This window comes from Bombyx mandarina, chromosome 22, assembly GCF_030267445.1.
Source record: "Bombyx mandarina strain Sakado chromosome 22, ASM3026744v2".
In the NCBI taxonomy this organism is placed as follows: domain Eukaryota; kingdom Metazoa; phylum Arthropoda; class Insecta; order Lepidoptera; family Bombycidae; genus Bombyx; species Bombyx mandarina.
Genome location: NC_143228.1, coordinates 16,668,164 through 16,687,031, shown reverse-complemented (window position 1 = coordinate 16,687,031; position 18,868 = coordinate 16,668,164). Strand labels below are relative to the sequence as shown.

The 18,868-nt window shown below is 41.8% G+C and overlaps 1 protein-coding gene across 2 annotated transcripts in view; it reads left to right on the top strand.

Annotated features, from left to right (window-relative positions):
* The window catches only part of NGR-A26 (neuropeptide receptor A26), a 152,409-nt gene that overhangs the window by 106,233 nt on the left and 27,308 nt on the right, over positions 1 to 18,868 (top strand). For both annotated transcript variants that reach the window (XM_028170585.2, XM_089736678.1), the window contains exons 4-5: positions 8,102 to 8,237; positions 13,131 to 13,234. In XM_028170585.2, coding sequence (XP_028026386.1) covers positions 8,102 to 8,237; positions 13,131 to 13,234 — 240 coding nt within the window. The remainder of the gene's footprint in view (positions 1 to 8,101; positions 8,238 to 13,130; positions 13,235 to 18,868) is intronic.

Here is an 18,868-nt window from a genome sequence, read left to right as displayed (position 1 = left end):
TCATAAGAGCATGTCAGTGTTATCGATAATTTGAAACACGGCTTTTAGCGGTAGCATCGTCCCAACAGGATATCTAGTGATTGAGTTCACGATATGATAAATTTATCCAATATCTATAGTAATTTCGTGGTATGTTGATTGATTCGTGCGAACAGGTCACATGGAAGGGAAATCAATTGAAGGATCAACGACTTAACCTAACCCAAACGAAATTGAAATAGTTATTTACTTGACACATGTTTTTAGATTAACAGCAAAATAATAAATGAAATCATGCAAAGCGTTCCATGGTCTTTATTACAGTCTGCACGACGCCAAGTGTGATGGGTTCTTACCCAAACTGATTCGATTGAACTGTCTCTTTCGACTCCAAAATAACGTGTGTAATCTACAGGCCGTAGAAGCTATCTACTTAGCCTATGTCATTATCTGGCAGGCGGTAGCTGTAGCTCTTCTGTAGATGTATTTATCAGTTTCTTTTTAGTATCACGTTTTTGTTTCATTGCGTTTCAGATCGGTGCTGAAGAAGCTTTTACTTCAATATGTTCCTTTAAAAAACCTGTTGAGAAACACATAGTAATTGAAGCAGAATTTAAAAATAAACGAAAAATTCCCTTTATTTTTGATTGCTTAGATGAGTGGACGAGCTCACTTCAATGGGTTCCTTTAAAAAGCTGTTGATGGGGAACACAAATATTTAAAACTGAATTTAAAAAAAAAGATTGCTAAGATGCCCATGATACTTCTCATGATCTTCAAAACTTAAGACTTACCCAACGAGCAGCCTCATTGTCGTCATTTGAACGTAGTCAGGTTTCACGCATAATCAATATTAGGTCACAATGTTTCATCATTATGAATGACATCAGTTGTATTACTAATATGCAAACTGGATTGAACACGTTATAACCAGCACACCCCATTGATTTGGGCTTGACACTTCAGAAGTTCAAATTCGAATCAGTGAAGCATGGGATTTCCATAAATGTATACTTAATAATTTTTTCAAAACAATTATGTACATTTGAGTTTAAAATATTTGCTGAATTTGATCAAATATTTAGGCATCTGCACGAAAGAGTATATTTAAAGTTCACCGACAGGTATCGTTTCGGATTCTTATTACAGCTAATATATATTCGAGCAGCCGAATGGTGTTGAGCTTTCTGTGGTTATTGTTATACACTTGAAATTTAATAAAAGGAATTGATTTAAAAAGTAAGTTTTAATTACTGTCACTATGGAAGGCAATGATAATGATGAAGAGAATAGCGTCAACGACGCTGACGTCATCCTCTTAAAAACACCATGGAACCAGCCACTCCATCATATAAAAAACAAGCTTTTTTTGGGATATTTAATATATTCTTTTGTAGGTAGAAGAACATCGGTCCTTTTTAATGGCAAATGGTCCTCGTCACCCTTTGGCAGTGTTAGAGTCATAGCTGAGCTAACGACCCTAACTAGGTTTTATAAATAGAAGTTCTTTAGAGATTAATCTACAATCTTTAAATAGAATGAAAGTATGTTCATGGTATTAAAAGCAATAACAAACTAGTCTCGCTAAGCTTTTATCCGGACTAGCTTTTCAATTTAAAGTTATGAGATAACGTAAACTTATATACTTAACGATGAGAATACGTTCTTTGAATTTTCTTATAAATGTTGAAGGTAAATTATTTTTCTGTTTAATGTACAAAGAAAACGGCTGGATAGAGTGCATTACTCAATTTATTTTTATTTGTTTAGTTTGGCAGACGAGTAACACCCATCTATTTTTGTATTCTTGGTTTTATTTTTTTTAATGCCCTCGCCTTTTGTTAAATGTCTTTCAGAGGCCACATAGATGACAACAAAAATACGCCCCCACCTTAAGACACGAAGTGAAATTCACTATTGTAATGTATAACGACTAACCCACCCTTTAAAACGGAAGGCATTTTTCCCCTACTTAATCACTGGTATCTTGAGGGGCTATTCCAGCTACTGACGGACTTATAGGTAAGCTCACGGGCTCACCCTGAGAGAATTTGCTAATACTGACCCTAGAAAGGGCAGTACTTTGTAGAATCTACAACCGAAACGGAATTGCGACCCACTGAGAAGACCCGGAGAGAAACTCAGTGGGTTGTGTCTTTAAATTAGTTCGCATGTCAAACCCTTGACGTCAGACCGGTGACAAGAAGCACAAAACTACTTAGCCTTGGTACTGTAACGGATTTATCAGATATTTTGTCCGTGTTACTCTTGGATAATAACGACTATTCAAACTAAATTTGAAGAAATCCATCTCTAACCCATAATAACACAAGAACACATTCTCAAGGGTTTTTGGCAACGTAATGCTAAATATAATTCTTAGCATGTACATACAGAGTGCGATCAATTCGTCAGCTTTAATAGAACCAGGAATAGCTTCATTTTGAATCCCGTTTATAATAATGCAAAAAGTTCAAAATTAATTTCAAATAAATTGTAAGAACTATGTACTACGAAACGAACAATAATTTTAAATGATAAACAATAAATATTGAAAAGATTTTAATGACGTATTAGTTAGTAAAGTTACGATTCTGTCTCGCGGATGAGTTGTTTGATTTGAAAAAGGTTTATCCTCAAAACAACCTGGGTTATATTGAATTATAATAAATTGAATACACAAATAATTAAGATTGTAGCAAGTCCAATTAATAGGATTTCGAAGTCGTCGTGGCTTAAAGGATAAGACGTCCGGTGCATTCGTGTTGAAGCGATGCACCGGTGTTCGAATCCCGCAGGCGGGTACCAATTTTTCTAGTGAAATACATACTCTACAAATGTTCACGATTGACTTCCACGGTGAAGGAATAACATCGTGTAATAAAAATCAAACCCGCAAAATTGTAATTTGCGTAGTTACTGGTGGTAGGACCACTTGTGAGTCCGCGCGGATAGGTACCACCGCCCTGCCTATTTTTGCCGTGAAGCAGTAATGCGTTTCGGTTTGAAGGGTGGGGCAGCCGTTGTAGCTATAGGTACTGAGACTTTAGAACTTGTATCTCAAGGTGGGTGGCGCGTCTATGTTGTAGATGTCTTTGGGCTCCAGTAACCACTTAACACTAGGTGGGCTGTGAGCTCGTCCAACCATCTAAGCAATAAAAAAAAGAAGATCTAGAAAGACACTGAGTAGGAAAATGTAATTGTGGTAAGGATACACATGTAGTGAAAGACAAGGGAAGATCTTTTCGCCGAGCGGATGTTATTGATCACTAGACTGACGGTCCTAATGTTGTTGTCCGGAGCTTGTTTATCTGTAAAATTATCTTGAAGAGTCGTTAGCGCGCTCCAGGATTTGGCTGGATTTCTTCTGTTTCATTACAGCTATCGCAACAGATTCTCTACCATGAGAAGTTAAGAGAAAGTATTAGCTGTAACTATTAAGGTGCTAATGGTCTCATATGCAGATAAATGTACACTATTATCAGTATACATTCATTTGATCTTGAAATCTTCTTTGGTTTAGTCATTCCACAAATCCTAATGGTGGTACTTGACAAAGATGCCTTCTTCCTATTCGATCTTCTAAACAGCTTGACTCCAAATGCTCATTCATGCATATAATATGCATATGCAATTTAAAATGCGGAGCGCCATTCGTTGAGGTGTTTTTTCGTAAATATTCTCAAGAAATAACTCAAAAATAATAAGTGAATTACAGAAATAGTGCCTACTCATTTTCCGAGAGATGCCAAATGGTATGTGTAAACCTTGGACCTAAATTATTGGCGGTCACAGGGTATTTGTAGCCACCTGCTAAGCTAAGCATTCTTTATAGTCTGGCGTTTAACGCGTTAAATGTCCTTATGTAATATAAAGGGTATGTCGGAGACGGTCATTAGTTTGGTAGTTAAACGAAACGCAGCACGATTCCCGAGAGATGGCAGCACGATTGCGGTATAGTCGGAACTCGGTTAACTTCGTGCTACGACAAAGCCTAACCGATGGAGGCGCGTAGACGCCATCACACTTACTAACCAGCCTTCTTGAAGACTGGTGCCTCCGTCGTAAGAACAGTCATTCGTTTTCGTTTGCTAACGTCAAGAGAAGATTTCTAAATTGTTCTAAGACAACAAACGTGATTTGTGTACTCAATATTTCTCTTAGCCCGAACACCCTATTCGCCCCTATGATGTCTAACGATAGTGTTAATAATTGTGGCTTCTCCGACAACTACAACAAAACTGATAGTCATAATGTAGTCTTAGTTCAACTATCTTAGTGAGATCCACCAAGTGAAACGGTGTGCTGTGTCTTGAACTCCTCTCAATAACCAACACTACACAACCTCGATGTGTTAAGAAAGCGGATATTGCCCTACAGATTGGTAATTTTCGAAATGTCACAGCCAAACCCGCCTTCTCGTTAGGAACTGTACCCAAACTCGCCGGTAATTTCGAGCCCCTGATGTATCCGGTACAGATGATGACAGGAAAATTCCGAATCGTTTCTAGCTTTTCTTAGAAAATTACAAGTATCTAAAGATCCTGGTAGGTATTGTAATTTTTTATTGCATGCTTGAATAGTGTTAAATGGTTACTGGAAGCTTATTGGCTCATTTGGCTTAATATCTTTATATCGTAACGCGAATGCCACCATCGGTCTGGAAGCAGTCGGTTAAAACCACAATTGTATCGTAAAACGATTGTTTTACTCTACGAATGGGTATGTATTACCGCCCCTCGGTAGAATTGTGCAGGATGAAGGTACCTACCGTGTGGACTTACTAATAAGCCTTGGCTGCTGGTATGATATTCAGAAACCGCTGCCCAATGCCCATTTTCCACATTTGATATAATGCTCAGACGGCTGAACGAGCTACCGGCTCACCTGATATTAAGTGCTTAACTGGCGTAACATCACGATAATGGCGTAAACTACGTTAAAACCGGGGTTTGTGACTCAATTGTTTAGTAATTTGGTATATCAATTATATGTTTTTAGGGTTTTTATTTTACACGATGCTATTCCTTCATTTTGGAAGACATTCGGGAGCGTGTATCAATAGAAAAATTGGGGCCTGCGTGTGAGATATGAACAGCGACAAAGTCGCATCGCTCCAGGTCTGCCTACTGAGTTTCTCGCCGGATCTTCTCAGTGGATCGCGATTCCGATCCGGTGGTAGATTCTGCGCAGCACTGCTCTTGCTAGGGCCAGTGTTAGAAAATTCTCTCAAGTTGAGCCCGTGAGCTCACCTACCCATAATAGGTTCTTAGGCTACCAGCGAATAAGCAGGGGGAAAAAATCCCTTATCCTTCAGGCAACGCCTGCTTCGCGGAACACATTTCGCGTTATATCTACGATTCTTAGAAAAGCTTATTATTTGCCCATCATCAGTCCATCAGTATCGTCTATGGATTCCACTAATCACCAGTGGTTAATCACCAGTGTAATAAGTGAACAATCAAATGAATACTTACGAATCTTATGATTGTTACTTACGTAAAAATAAGGCATGTATAATGAAGAACATTTTCATTGTACACAAACAGTTTCAACGCTATATATTAATTAAAAGGGTATATTAATTAGTTGTTCTCACACACACACACGAAGTACCTAAGTCACAGAAAGCGAGCTGCGTGGTTAACGATCGAATAAATAGGGAGTAACATTACTCTCTAATTACCTCTCAATATATTCGAGACTATTTACATTCCTATTTATATTTCATTCACAGAACTTTCTTAAGCTCTTTAGATGTTTTCATAAAAAAAAGGTTATAACTTGAATATTGTTTGTCTTATTGTATTTCGATGTTTCAGACTTACAGTGCTTTAAATCATAATGACTTACTTTTCACTGGTAGTAGGACCTCTTGTGAGTCCGCACGGGTAGGTACCACCACCCCGCCTATTTCTGCCGTGAAACAGTAATGCGTTTCGGTTTGAAGGGTGGGTTAGCCGTTGCAACTTTGGGAATATACGACGAAAGGAAGATCTTCCACCGAGCGGATGATATTGCTCGGTAGACCGACGGTCCGAATGTTGTTGTTCGGAACTTGTATATATGCGCTTTATCTTGAAAATGTCGTAAGCGAGATTCAGGCATCTGTCGATTATCTTGCGTTGTATGATGGCTACCTGCCACATCACTCCCCTCCGAGACTGGAGGTCGTGTCATTTTTTAGTTAGCGTTGTCCGTGCTGAGATTAGCTTGCAAGGGCCAGTGCTGCTCGAAGTTTGCGGTGAGTCGAAACTGAGCTTGAATGCTGCGTGATTGTCGCCAGTGCTGCTCGAAGTCTGCGGTGAGTCGAGACTGAGCTTGAATGCTGCGCGATGAGGCAGTGTAGGTGCGTGCCGTAGGGCCAGGAAGCGCGGTGAGTCGGCTGCGATGGTCCTGTTGAGGCTGCGATGCTGGCTTGCTGTGGGACGACTGTCGATGACTTGTTTTTATCTGCGAGAATGCGGGATTGTGGTAGCCGAAGTTCTTGATGCGCTGATGATGAATCAGAAGGTTGCGATTGTTCCGTCGCAGGTCACCAGTTTGGGGATATATACGACAAAGGGAAGATCTTCCACCGAGCGGATGATATTGCTCGGTAGACCGACGGTCCAAATGTTGTTGTTCGGAACTTGTATATATGCGCTTTATCTTGAAAATGTCGTAAGCGAGATTCAGGCATCTGTCAATTATCTTGCGTTGTATGATGGCTACCTGCCACACAACTATACTGAGACTTTAGAACTTATATCTCAAGGTGGGTGGCGCATTTACATTGTAGATGTCTATGGGCTCCAGTAACCACTTAATACCAGGTGGGCTGTGAGATCGTCCACCCACCTAAGCAATAAAAAAATGAAAAAAGTGACTTAAGTGACTATTATCCGCAGCTATGATCTATGATGATAGATCCAGCTGTGTCGAGCTATTGCTTATTATCACTTTTAAATCCTTGATAGTTCCCTTACTTCCGTTTTAGTACTTTATGTACCCAATCGTACCTTATTTACCAACATAACTCTTCTTCTCATTTACATTCTGTTATGCCAATAATGCCACCCATGATCGAGCGCATTGGAAGTACGTCGCATGTGGTCGCGATCCTCAGTAGTGAGGGAACGATATAGAAGAAGATACCAATAATATACTAAAAAGGGTTAAATCTGTTCTTTCAAACTCCGCTCGTGGATAAAGGTATTAATACGAGCTTCTAGAAAATTCTAATACGGTTTAAATGTGCATGAAGCAATATTAAAAATAGACATATTCAAAATTGTTATCTACATCTGTATTGGAATATCTTGAAATTTATCAGAAATACTGAGTATTTTGTTAGATTTTTTTACTCTCACACGGAAACTATATTGAGATTCTAAAAATTAATATAGTATTTCTTGTACCATATTTAATAAAACAAGATACCATTTTTTTTCCCTACCTGTGCTGATAGCCTTGAGAGGCTATTTCAGCTTTACCCTAACGTGTGTAGGTGAGCTCACGGGGCTCAAACCGGAGTGTTGCTAAAACTGACCCTAGCAAGAGCAGTGCTTCGCAGAATCTACCGCCGGATCGGAAACACGACCCATTGCGAAGATCCGGCGAGAAACTCAGTGGGCCAAGACACCACGTTAACTTTTCAGAGCGCCGTTATAGTTTAATTATTGAAATTGCAGAAAACAATTTGAAAAGGCTTTTTGCTAACCTATGTCATTGTGCTCAGGGCGAGTTTTTTAACGTTCTCGATAACGTAAAAGTTAACTGAAATTTGTATGCAGTTGGCGCTTCTAGTGGCAAATGTAGGCAAACTTTCCAACTCCATACAAATTTGAGTTAACTTTAACGATATCGAGAACGTTAAAAAACTCGCACTAATTACACTTTTTTTTTGGTCAGGAGGAATTCGCCGGACTCCCATCCTTCACTAGGAATGGCGGGTGGGTTAAGTCGGAGTCAAACCGACTAAAACGTCCTGTCGCTCAACAACCCACGTCCGAGCCTCGCATGAGACAAAACTCATGAAAAGGCAAACGGGGGAGAGTGAAGCGTTTAGTGCGGAGCACATATCTCCCATCACCCACTAACTACACATAATGACTAATCTAATTATTTCTCATTGCTCTAGGCTGCACAGTTTACGGTGATGTGGATACTGTTCGTCTCCATAGTGGTGCTAAATTCATCAGTTATTGCGGCTCTGCTATGCACCAACGCCAGAAAGAGCAGAATGAACTTCTTCATTATGCAGCTCGCTATTGCTGGTGAGTGCTTAGTATTTGGATAATATTCAAAAGAATGATGATCATATCGAGAGGTTTGGTTTAAGCGGCCGTTCGCTTAATACGCGATATTTGTAATTAAAGGTCCGTTTTATTTGTTATTTAGTATCAACAATTCGATGTTTTTAATCGAACTTCAAAAAAGTTTATCCCATTCAGATAGCTGAAAAAGTTTTTAATTTTTTTTTCTTTTTTTTAATTTTAATTTTGCAAATTTGTCCCTTAAAATAATTAGCCTTTCGCCTCTGGAATTATCATTAATATTGTAAATTAAGTGACATAAACGTATACGATAGTGTTTTTACTCAAAAAAAGTTTATTGAGTAAATATAATAAATATTTATAATCCGACGTTTTTTCGACTATTCACAGTCGAAAAAACTATGATCGAGGAGACAGAAGGCGACATCAAGAGACGGGCCTTGCTCTTGGTGTGATGAAAATCGTAAAGCTTGTTTCCACAATGCCAAAATATGATTTCCTGATATTGTTACCATTCCAAATACCAGATTTGGGTAAAACTCCCCGATGAAATCAGCCATTATGGATATATATTTACAAGGGATGGACTTGACATCTGTCAGCATAAGCTAAGCTAACATTGTATGATATATCTTATTTTTAGTATGCTATATCATATTTTTAACATATTTTAATTAGCTTAACCTGTATCGATCTGTCTCAAATACCGGAATCTCTCAACGTAATTTTCACGAAAATCAAGACATCTTTCAAAATATTCAATTACTTGGGCCCAACAATCTGATTAGAATTTCCAGGCTTAAAAATATGTATTTGAATCTTTAATTCAGCTTCCTATTCAGTGCTGCTTTTCATTTTTAAACTTTACTCTCACATTAGACTATAAAAGTTTAGTCGATTTGAATAATATTAAAGCTCTATAGTTTAGATACATTCCTTTTTAAATATTCGTATCTGCTTCTCCACCAATACATAAATAGTCTTCCACGTTATTCGCTACATCTTTCATATCGTTCGCAGCTTTGACGGAAGTGCTTTACTAAAACGAAAAGCGGTTTACATCAAAAGCTATTCATTAGCCTTGTTATTAAGTTTGTACGCTCAAAGTAATTCCAACCTTTCAAGGATACGATCCTGGGGAATGAGTTATAGGAAACAAAAGAGAGACGATGCTTGTTGTTAATCTGCGAAATCATTCTTGTTAGATTAAAATTTTTCTTCCCAATTAATAGAAGGCTAATTTAGATATTCCAATATTGCTAATTATAACGGAGATCGGAGTTCCTGAATCGGACACGACTGATACATATTTAATTCATTTGTTCCATAATTGCCATTTTGGGTGTAGAGTAGTGTACAGATTAAGACTGTAATTAGATTTAAAAAATGAAGAACATCTATATATTAATACGTGAAGCAAAAACTTTGTATCCATTGTGAAGTCATAGGATGGCCGGGTTGTGGCATGTATATATTTTATAATAAAACGACGAGCTCTGCGTGTGACTTGTTTTAATGGCGGAAGTAGTCTGTCTGTGTTGCCATAGATTAGGTACATTCTTTACCTGACATCCTTTTTTACGAAAATTGCGTGGACGGAGGAGTATGAAATTTTCCACACTTATAGAGAATATAGAGAAGAAGTGCACAATGCTAATATTTTTTTAAAATAATGCATAAAATATACATTAAATCAATAAAGAAAACATTACACACACTACATACCATGTATTTGACGAACACACGCATGCATACTATTTATTGTCAAACTTTTTTTCTTGACGTTTGTGGTCAAATTGAGAATAGATTAAATATTGATTGTCTTTATTAATATTTTTTATAGTGTAGTCTTGGCGAAATTTGTGATTATAGAAGTATAAAATACAATCATAACAGTGTACAAACTTACAATTCCATTTAATTATAGTCGAATTTCGACTACTGCGGGACCTTTAGTTTATCATAAAAATACGGTACTACGTACTTGAAGTTATATTGGCCAATAGAAGCGGTCCCCGACAAATCCGTCCGGTGCGAAACTTTCAAACGTCAGACCGCTTTAATCACAAATAACTTACCTCCAAATTAAATCAAAGTTTGTTTCTGTTTTTGTTCGGGCAAGGGCTTAACCCATTTCGGAATGAACCGTGGATAATTATGAAATGGTGAATGACTAAAGTGTTGTTCATAGATATAATTTATTAGCAGGGCTATTTTAGGTTAGTTTTTATTTTGCGTGTTATTTGTAGGTAGACGAGCATACGGCCCATCTGATGGTGAGTGATTACCGTCACCCATGGACTTCAGCAATGCCAACCGCTGCCTAAAATAGTGTTGAAGTAGACGTGCTAGGTAACCTTTAAATTAAATTTAAATCCAAGTAATCAAATTTATTGATGGTCATTCAAACTATATATCTTCCAATAAAAATTGCTACAACGCTACAAATATATTGCTTGTCTGATATCTCCATCAATACAAATCGCTTCTCCATCCAATCCCCATTCAATTAAACCAATCTCGACATAGACTGAATGCCTGCGTTTAACAAAAAGCGACGGCTTAAACAAATATCCTTGTGATTTACGATGATACATCGGACACAGAAAAACATTTATATCTTTTAGTAAAAGCTTTGTCGTTCCCAAAGCTCGCCAATATAACACGTGGTTTTTCGTAAAAGATCCAATAGGGGTATGTTCCATGAGTTTTTGAAGATATCCTGTACGTACTTTTACTGGTGGTAGGACCTCTTGTGAGTCCGCGCAGGTAGGTACCACCGCTCTGCCTATTTCTGCCGTGAAGCAGTAATGCGTTTCGGTTTAAAGGGTAGGGCAGTCGTTGTAACTATACTGAGACGTTAGAACTTATATCTCAAGGTGGGTGACGCATTTACGTCGAAGATGTCTATGGGCTCCAGCAACCATTTAATACCAGGTGGGCTGTGAGCTTGTCCACCCGTCAAAAAAAGGCAATAAAAAAAAAACCTAATGCGAAGGGATACTTTATATGAGCAGTCGAGTAAATGTGATATTATGTAATTATCAGAGCTCATGGACATCATGGTGTAAAACCGTTATCCATTTATGATAAAGAGCAGCCCACCTGCTGCAGCAGCAGTTGGACTTTGAGTCCAATATCTGCTGTAACCATTCAAAATGAGGTCCAAGTTTCAAATGTCTTGTAAAACAGTTATCCAGCCTTTCAAGCACCAGCCAAACGAAATGTCTACTAATTTGGGCTCACGCTCTACCACCAGTTGATGATTAGTAATCTATCATCTGCATCTTAAAATTGATATATAGCATGATAGTAAAGCACAAAACTAAATTTCCTGTCAGGCAGAATAAAAACAACAAGAAAACGCTCACTCGTGTGGGCGGGCCCGTCCACTTTCCCATTTGATATCCGTTTTCTCTTCGTTTGAACTAAAATCTTGTTTGAATTGCGTCGAGTTCCTGTTTTTAATTAAAACTTTCACACTAATATTCCGCTATGGTTTTATTAGTTCGGGTGCACACATTCAGACGGGCTCACGGCCGGCTCGCTGTAATGTGGTAACGTGAGGTCAGATTTTTTTACTGCATCGTTTGTTGATTTTTCCAAAACCACACTCGATCGTTTCTTCTTCAGATTATTCATTGCTAGAGGTTTAGTTTTCCCAGGTCTGGTCTTCCTTGATATAGCTATTATTTGGTAATTTCCGTCATACACAACACAGTTCATTGTCTCACTTTTAAATCATATCTGATATGTTAAATCCTAAAAGCCTCACGCGCGCGTCACTCAACATGTTTTCACAGATGAAAAGCGCCGATCAACGCATAGGATTTTTGATATTGAAAACATAATCCGTATAAAAAAAAATATTCGAACAATCCGAATTATAAAAACTGCTACCGAACTAATGTTCATCCTCTAAAACGTTTGATGTGTTGTTAGTAAACACAGCTACACGAAAAAATGGATAGTACTTCGAAAAATAAAAAAAAGAATCCGTTTCTAAAACTTCCTTATGACTGCGAATGTGGTTTAATCGCTATATGTGTATTTTCGGACGAGTTTTATTGAGTGAAAACGAGCCTATGACCTTCATAGGCGATTTGAAACTGGTGTTCCTTGTGTATTTTTCAACAAATTCGTTTTCAATAAGCTTTCAAATTAATAGTAATATATATAAAAATGAAACCCGTTTTCCGTTGTCACGACATAACATGAATACGACTTGACCGATTTGGCTAATTTTGGTCTTGAATTATTTGTGGAAGTCCAGAGAAGGTTTAAAAGGTATAAAAATATGAAAATTCTCGGAATTAAATAAAAATAACAATTTTGTTTTCCCTTTGACGTGTCCCCCGTCGGACGGATTCCTTTTGTTTGTTTTAAGTTTATTCTATATAAAAGTTTAGGTCTTTTATTTATCGATTGAGGCACTACGAAGTCTGCCGGGTCAGCTAGTAGTAACATAAATTTGAATCAGCAAATTGCCGAACACCGCTTACAGTTGGTTCAGAGATTGTAGAGATTGGACGGCACTAATGCAGTGGCATATAGACTAAAGCTTTAGAGTTAATGAGTGAATCGTGGTGATTATTTATTCTGTCTCTCACAAACCTTGTTGAAGACTTTTGCTTCCTTCTGTAATGACTTTTTGGTGGGTAACAAATACATCATTAAATAGTTTCCACCACAGGGACTCCGCTACTCGCTCAAGATGGGACTTTGTCCAGGTTGCTCACCCACCTAGTGGAAGGCCTACCCACACTACTTTGTACTATATACTCCACGTAGAGTGCTCCGAGGAGATGTTTTAAATAATCCAGATATCTGTTTCTGAGTAATAAAAGATTCCCCAGAAATATTTGATTACTCACATAGCTATTTTTTTCACAGATTTATTCGTGGGTTTGACCTACGTGTTCCCTGATATATTACAGAAGATCATCATTGCTTGGTACGCGGGCGAGTTTATGTGCAAAACCGTCAAATTCCTACAGGTAAATCATAAGTTTCTTGTTTTATAGCTAACTAGCGGCCCGCTCCGGCTCCGCTCAGGTCTTTAACAAAAATTTCAACGATATTTGACATTGTTTTATTTTTTTTAATAAAAGAACACTTATTGTGGCATAACTACAATAGTTAGACATATGCTGCCACGACGCTTTTTGTAAATATTAATGTGTTCTACAAAGTGGTAGTACATTATTTTATTCTATCATCAATAGTTTTCGCAGGGCACGCGATGTAAAGAATATTTTAGGTAATTTTTTCATACCTTGGGTTACATTATTGGAGTTTTAGTAAGGATTCCTAATTTTTTTCTAAAAAGATTATAGCCTATGTCACTCGGGAATAGTGTAGCTTACAAACAGTGCAAGAATTTTTCAAATTGGTTCAGTAGTAGTTCAGTGGTTCAGTATTCAATACAAAGAAACAAACAAATCTTTCCTCTTTACAATATTAGTTTAGATGAAAAATATTGAGGTAACTATTGACTCTAAGTTTGCCCGGCCACGCACCAGAGAAATCGAATGACAACGAATTGGCATCTTCAAATACCAGTACTATTTAAGCAATTTGAAAAGTTCGCAATGCGATTATGCTGAAATTCAAATACTATATAAACATATAAATAAAATTAGAGTGTCTGTTTGTAATATTGAAATAACCGCTTTTTGCTACATATACGGTACATACACCAAAATAACATTTTTTACAATTTTTGTCTGTCTGTCTGTCTGTTTGTTCCGGCTAATCTCTGGGTACGATCGATTTTTATGAGACTTTCACTAATAGGTAGCTGATGATATAAGGAGTAACTTAGGCTACTTTTTTTAGACTAGCTTCGCCCCGCGGCGACACCCGCAGTTGTCGTACCGCGCGCAACATAGCGGGACTCGCCTATCAATAATAAAATTTAATGTTTCCGAAGCGAAGCGAAGGCGTATCGCTAGTATTTAAATCATTCCGATAGAGGCACCCGTCACGTGCGGACGTGCTCATCGACCACTCGATCGCCCGGTCTTTGTTCGCCCGGCTTTTGTTAGCCCGGCCATTGTTCGCGCGGCCTGTGTTCGTGGTACATCTGCCGACTAAGTGCTCTTCCCGGAAGTTTTTATTTGTTTTGTTTCCTTTTGTTGTTTCTGTGTTCGTGGTACATCTGCCGACAAACTGTTTTCCTGGAAGTGTTTAATTGTTCTGTTTCTTTTTGTTATTTCCGTTTTGTTGTGTTTTTTCTTTGTCCTGTAGTAATCGTGCCGCATCGCCACCTGTGTTCAATAGAACCGCTCAGGTCCGAGAAGTTGGGGCCTCGCCGCAAGGCGAGTGTTTTCAAGACCCGGGGCCGCCCCACCTGGGCACTCAGCGATCATGGACGCTGTATTCGCGGAATTCCTCCGACTTCACCACCCACAGCTCGCCTCAGAGTTTCTGGCCTTCAAGGCCGATCACACCGCGAGCCCTCTCGTGGACTCCGCCGAGCTCGCTGCTCCTGCGTCGCCTGTACCTGCGTGCAAAGCTTCTGCATCGAGCACCGCAGCCTCCGTCGTGCCTGCCGTTCCCGCGTCGCCTATACTGGCGAGTAAAACTGCTGCGTCGTCCGCCGTGGCCACCGTTCCAGCAGCGCGATCATCCGCAGCCTCCGTCGTGCCCTCCAAAACACCTGCTCGTAGGTCACCTGCACCCGCCTCCTCGTCCTCCGACTCTGAATCGGAGATGGAGGTCGACCTCGCTCCCGCCTCATCGACGGATGGATTCACCCTGGTACAAAAGGGTAAGAAGCGTGCCGCGGAGTCTCGAGCTCCCGCGGCCGCTAAAATTAGCAAAGCCGCGAACGCGTCGCGCCCCCGCCCTCAGACTCCGGTTGCGCCTCCAGCCCGTGCCACTCCGTCGCCGCGTCCGGTGGCACAAAATAAAACCCAGACCCCTCCCCCGGTAATCCTCCAAGAGAAGGCAGCTTGGGATCGAGTTTCCCTGGCTCTTAAGGCCAAAAATATCAACTTCACGAATGCCCGTAACCTCGCGAACGGCATTCAAATTAAGGTTCGAACACCCGACGACCATAGGGCCCTCTCTTCTTACCTCCGTAAGGAGCGTATAAGTTTCCACACGTATACGCTCCAGGAGGAGCGCGAACTCCGTGCCGTCATACGTGGCATCCCTAAAGAGTTGGATGCCGAGCTAGTCAAGGCCGACCTTCTCGAACAAGGCCTACCGGTTAACTCCGTACACCGCATGCACACAGGTCGCGGAAGGGAGCCATATAACATGGTTCTCGTCGCCCTCCAGCCTACCCCCGAGGGTAAGCAAATATTCAACATCCGAACGGTCTGTAGCCTTTCCGGAATCGCCGTCGAAACCCCACACAAGAAAGGCACACCTAGCCAGTGCCATAACTGCCAATTATACGGGCATTCTTCCCGTAACTGTCACGCGCGCCCCCGATGCGTCAAGTGTTTAGGAGATCACGCCACGGCCCTCTGCACTCGCGATCAAAAAACCGCGACGGAACCGCCTAGCTGCGTCCTGTGTCGTACACAGGGTCACCCCGCAAATTACCGCGGATGCCCCCGAGCCCCGAAAATAAATCGCCGCGTCGCCTGCCAAAACCGCCTCCGAGCTTCCGGCCTAGACATCAAAGCCTCGGCACCCTCTGTGTCGCAGGCTAAGCCAGCGTTCGTTCCGGCGCCGGTGCCCAGTGTCTCGGCTTGGGCGAAACCGCTGCCGTACACGAACACGGTTACAACTCCCTCCTGCGCGATTCGTCCCGCCCCCGCAACTCGTCCCTCTCCCGCGACTTGCCCTCCGACCGCGTCCGACAATCTCGCTTTAGCGATCGACTTCTTTCAGTCGATCAACTTTGAGCGCGTTAACGCTTTGGGCGATGCCATTCGCGCTGCCTCCACTGCACAACACTTTATCGCCGTTGTGCAAGAATACGCCGACGTATACGCGTCATTAAATACGTACGTCCTCCCCTCACTCCGCCGGTAATCAATGGCGTATATAAGTAGAATAAAGCCCCTATCCGTAACGATAGGATTTTTTAACGCTTACGGTCTCGCAAATCAACGTGATCAGGTTTCTGACTTTTTGCGTGACCATCAAATTGATATCTTTTTAGTGCAGGAGACCCTACTTAAGCCCGCGCGCCGTGACCCTAAAATCGCGAACTATAACATGGTCAGGAACGACAGGCTCTCTGCTCGTGGTGGTGGTACCGTCATTTACTATAGAAGAGCCCTGCATTGCGTCCCGCTCGATCCTCCCGCGCTCGCTAATATCGAAGCATCAGTGTGCCGAATCTCACTGACGGGACACGCGCCGATCGTTATCGCGTCCGTTTATCTTCCACCGGATAAGATCGTTCTAAGCAGTGATATCGAGGCGCTGCTCGGCATGGAGAGCTCTGTCATTCTGGCGGGCGACCTAAATTGTAAACACATCAGGTGGAACTCACACACCACAACCCCGAATGGCAGGCGGCTTGACGCGTTAGTCGATGATCTCGCCTTCGATATCGTTGCTCCGCTAACACCGACTCACTACCCGCTAAATATCGCGCATCGCCCGGATATACTCGACATAGCGTTATTAAAAAACGTAACTTTGAGCTTACACTCGATCGAAGTAGTTTCAGAGTTAGATTCAGACCACCGTCCCGTCGTTATGAAGCTCGGTCGCGCTCCCGACTCCGTTCCCGTCACGAGGACTGTGGTGGATTGGCACACGCTGGGCATCAGCCTGGCTGAATCTGATCCACCATCGCTCTCGTTTAACCCGGACTCTATCCCGTCTCCTCAGGATACCGCTGAAGCCATAGACATCTTAACGTCACACATCACCTGAACATTAGATAGATCATCGAAACAAGTTGTAGCGGAGGACTTCCTTCACCGCTTCAAATTGTCCGATGATATTAGGGAACTCCTTAGAGCTAAGAACGCCTCGATACGCGCCTACGACAGGTATCCTACCGCGGAAAATCGTATTCGAATGCGTGCCCTACAACGCGACGTAAAGTCTCGCATCGCCGAAGTCCGAGATGCCAGATGGTCTGATTTCTTAGAAGGACTCGCGCCCTCCCAAAGGTCTTACTACCGCTTAGCTCGTACTCTCAAATCGGATACGGTAGTAACTATGCCCCCCCTCGTAGGCCCCTCAGGCCGACTCGCAGCGTTTGATGATGACGAAAAAGCAGAGTTGCTGGCCGATACATTGCAAACCCAGTGCACGCCCAGCACTCAATCCGTGGACCCTGTTCATGTAGAATTAGTAGACAGTGAGGTAGAACGCAGAGTCTCCTTGCCACCCTCGGATGCGTTACCACCCGTCACCTTGATGGAAGTTAAAGACTTGATCAAAGACCTACGTCCTCGCAAGGCTCCCGGTTCCGACGGTATATCCAACCGCGTTATTAAACTTCTACCCGTCCAACTCATCGTGATGTTGGCATCTATTTTCAATGCCGCTATGGCGAACTGTATCTTTCCCGCGGTGTGGAAAGAAGCGGACGTTATCGGCATACATAAACCCGGTAAACCAAAAAATCATCCGACGAGCTACGCCCGATTAGCCTCCTCATGTCTCTAGGCAAACTGTATGAGCGTCTGCTCTACAAACGCCTCAGAGACTTCGTCTCATCCAAGGGCATTCTCATCGATGAACAATTCGGATTCCGTACAAATCACTCATGCGTTCAACAGGTTCATCGCCTCACGGAGCACATTCTTGTGGGGCTTAATCGATCAAAACCGTTATACACGGGAGCTCTCTTTTTCGACGTCGCAAAAGCGTTCGACAAAGTCTGGCACAACGGTTTGATTTTCAAACTATTCAACATGGGTGTGCCGGATAGTCTCGTGCTTATCATACGGGACTTCTTGTCGAACCGCTCTTTTCGATATCGAGTCGAGGGAACCCGCTCCTCCCCACGACCTCTCACAGCTGGAGTCCCGCAAGGCTCTGTCCTTTCACCCCTCCTATTTAGCTTATTCGTTAACGATATTCCCCGGTCGCCGCCGACCCATTTAGCTTTATTCGCCGACTGTTTACTATTCCAGTAGAAATAAGTCCCTAATCGCGAAGAAGCTTCAGAGCGCAGCCCTAGCCCTAGGACAGTGGTTCCGAAAATGGCGCATAGACATCAACCCAGCGAAAAGTACTGCGGTGCTATTTCAGAGGGGAAGCTCCACACGGATTTCCTCCCGTATTAGGAGGAGGAATCTCACACCCCCGATTACTCTCTTTAGTCAATCCATACCCTGGGCCAGGAAGGTCAAGTACCTGGGCGTTACCCTGGATGCATCGATGACATTCCGCCCGCATATAAAATCAGTCCGTGACCGTGCCGCGTTTATTCTCGGTAGACTCTACCCCATGATCTGTAAGCGGAGTAAAATGTCCCTTCGGAACAAGGTGACACTTTACAAAACTTGCATAAGGCCCGTCATGACTTACGCGAGTGTGGTGTTCGCTCACGCGGCCCGCACACACATAGACACCCTTCAATCTCTACAATCCCGCTTTTGCAGGTTAGCCGTCGGAGCTCCGTGGTTCGTGAGGAACGTTGACCTACACGACGACCTGGGCCTCGAATCTATACAGAAATACATGAAGTCAGCGTCGGAACG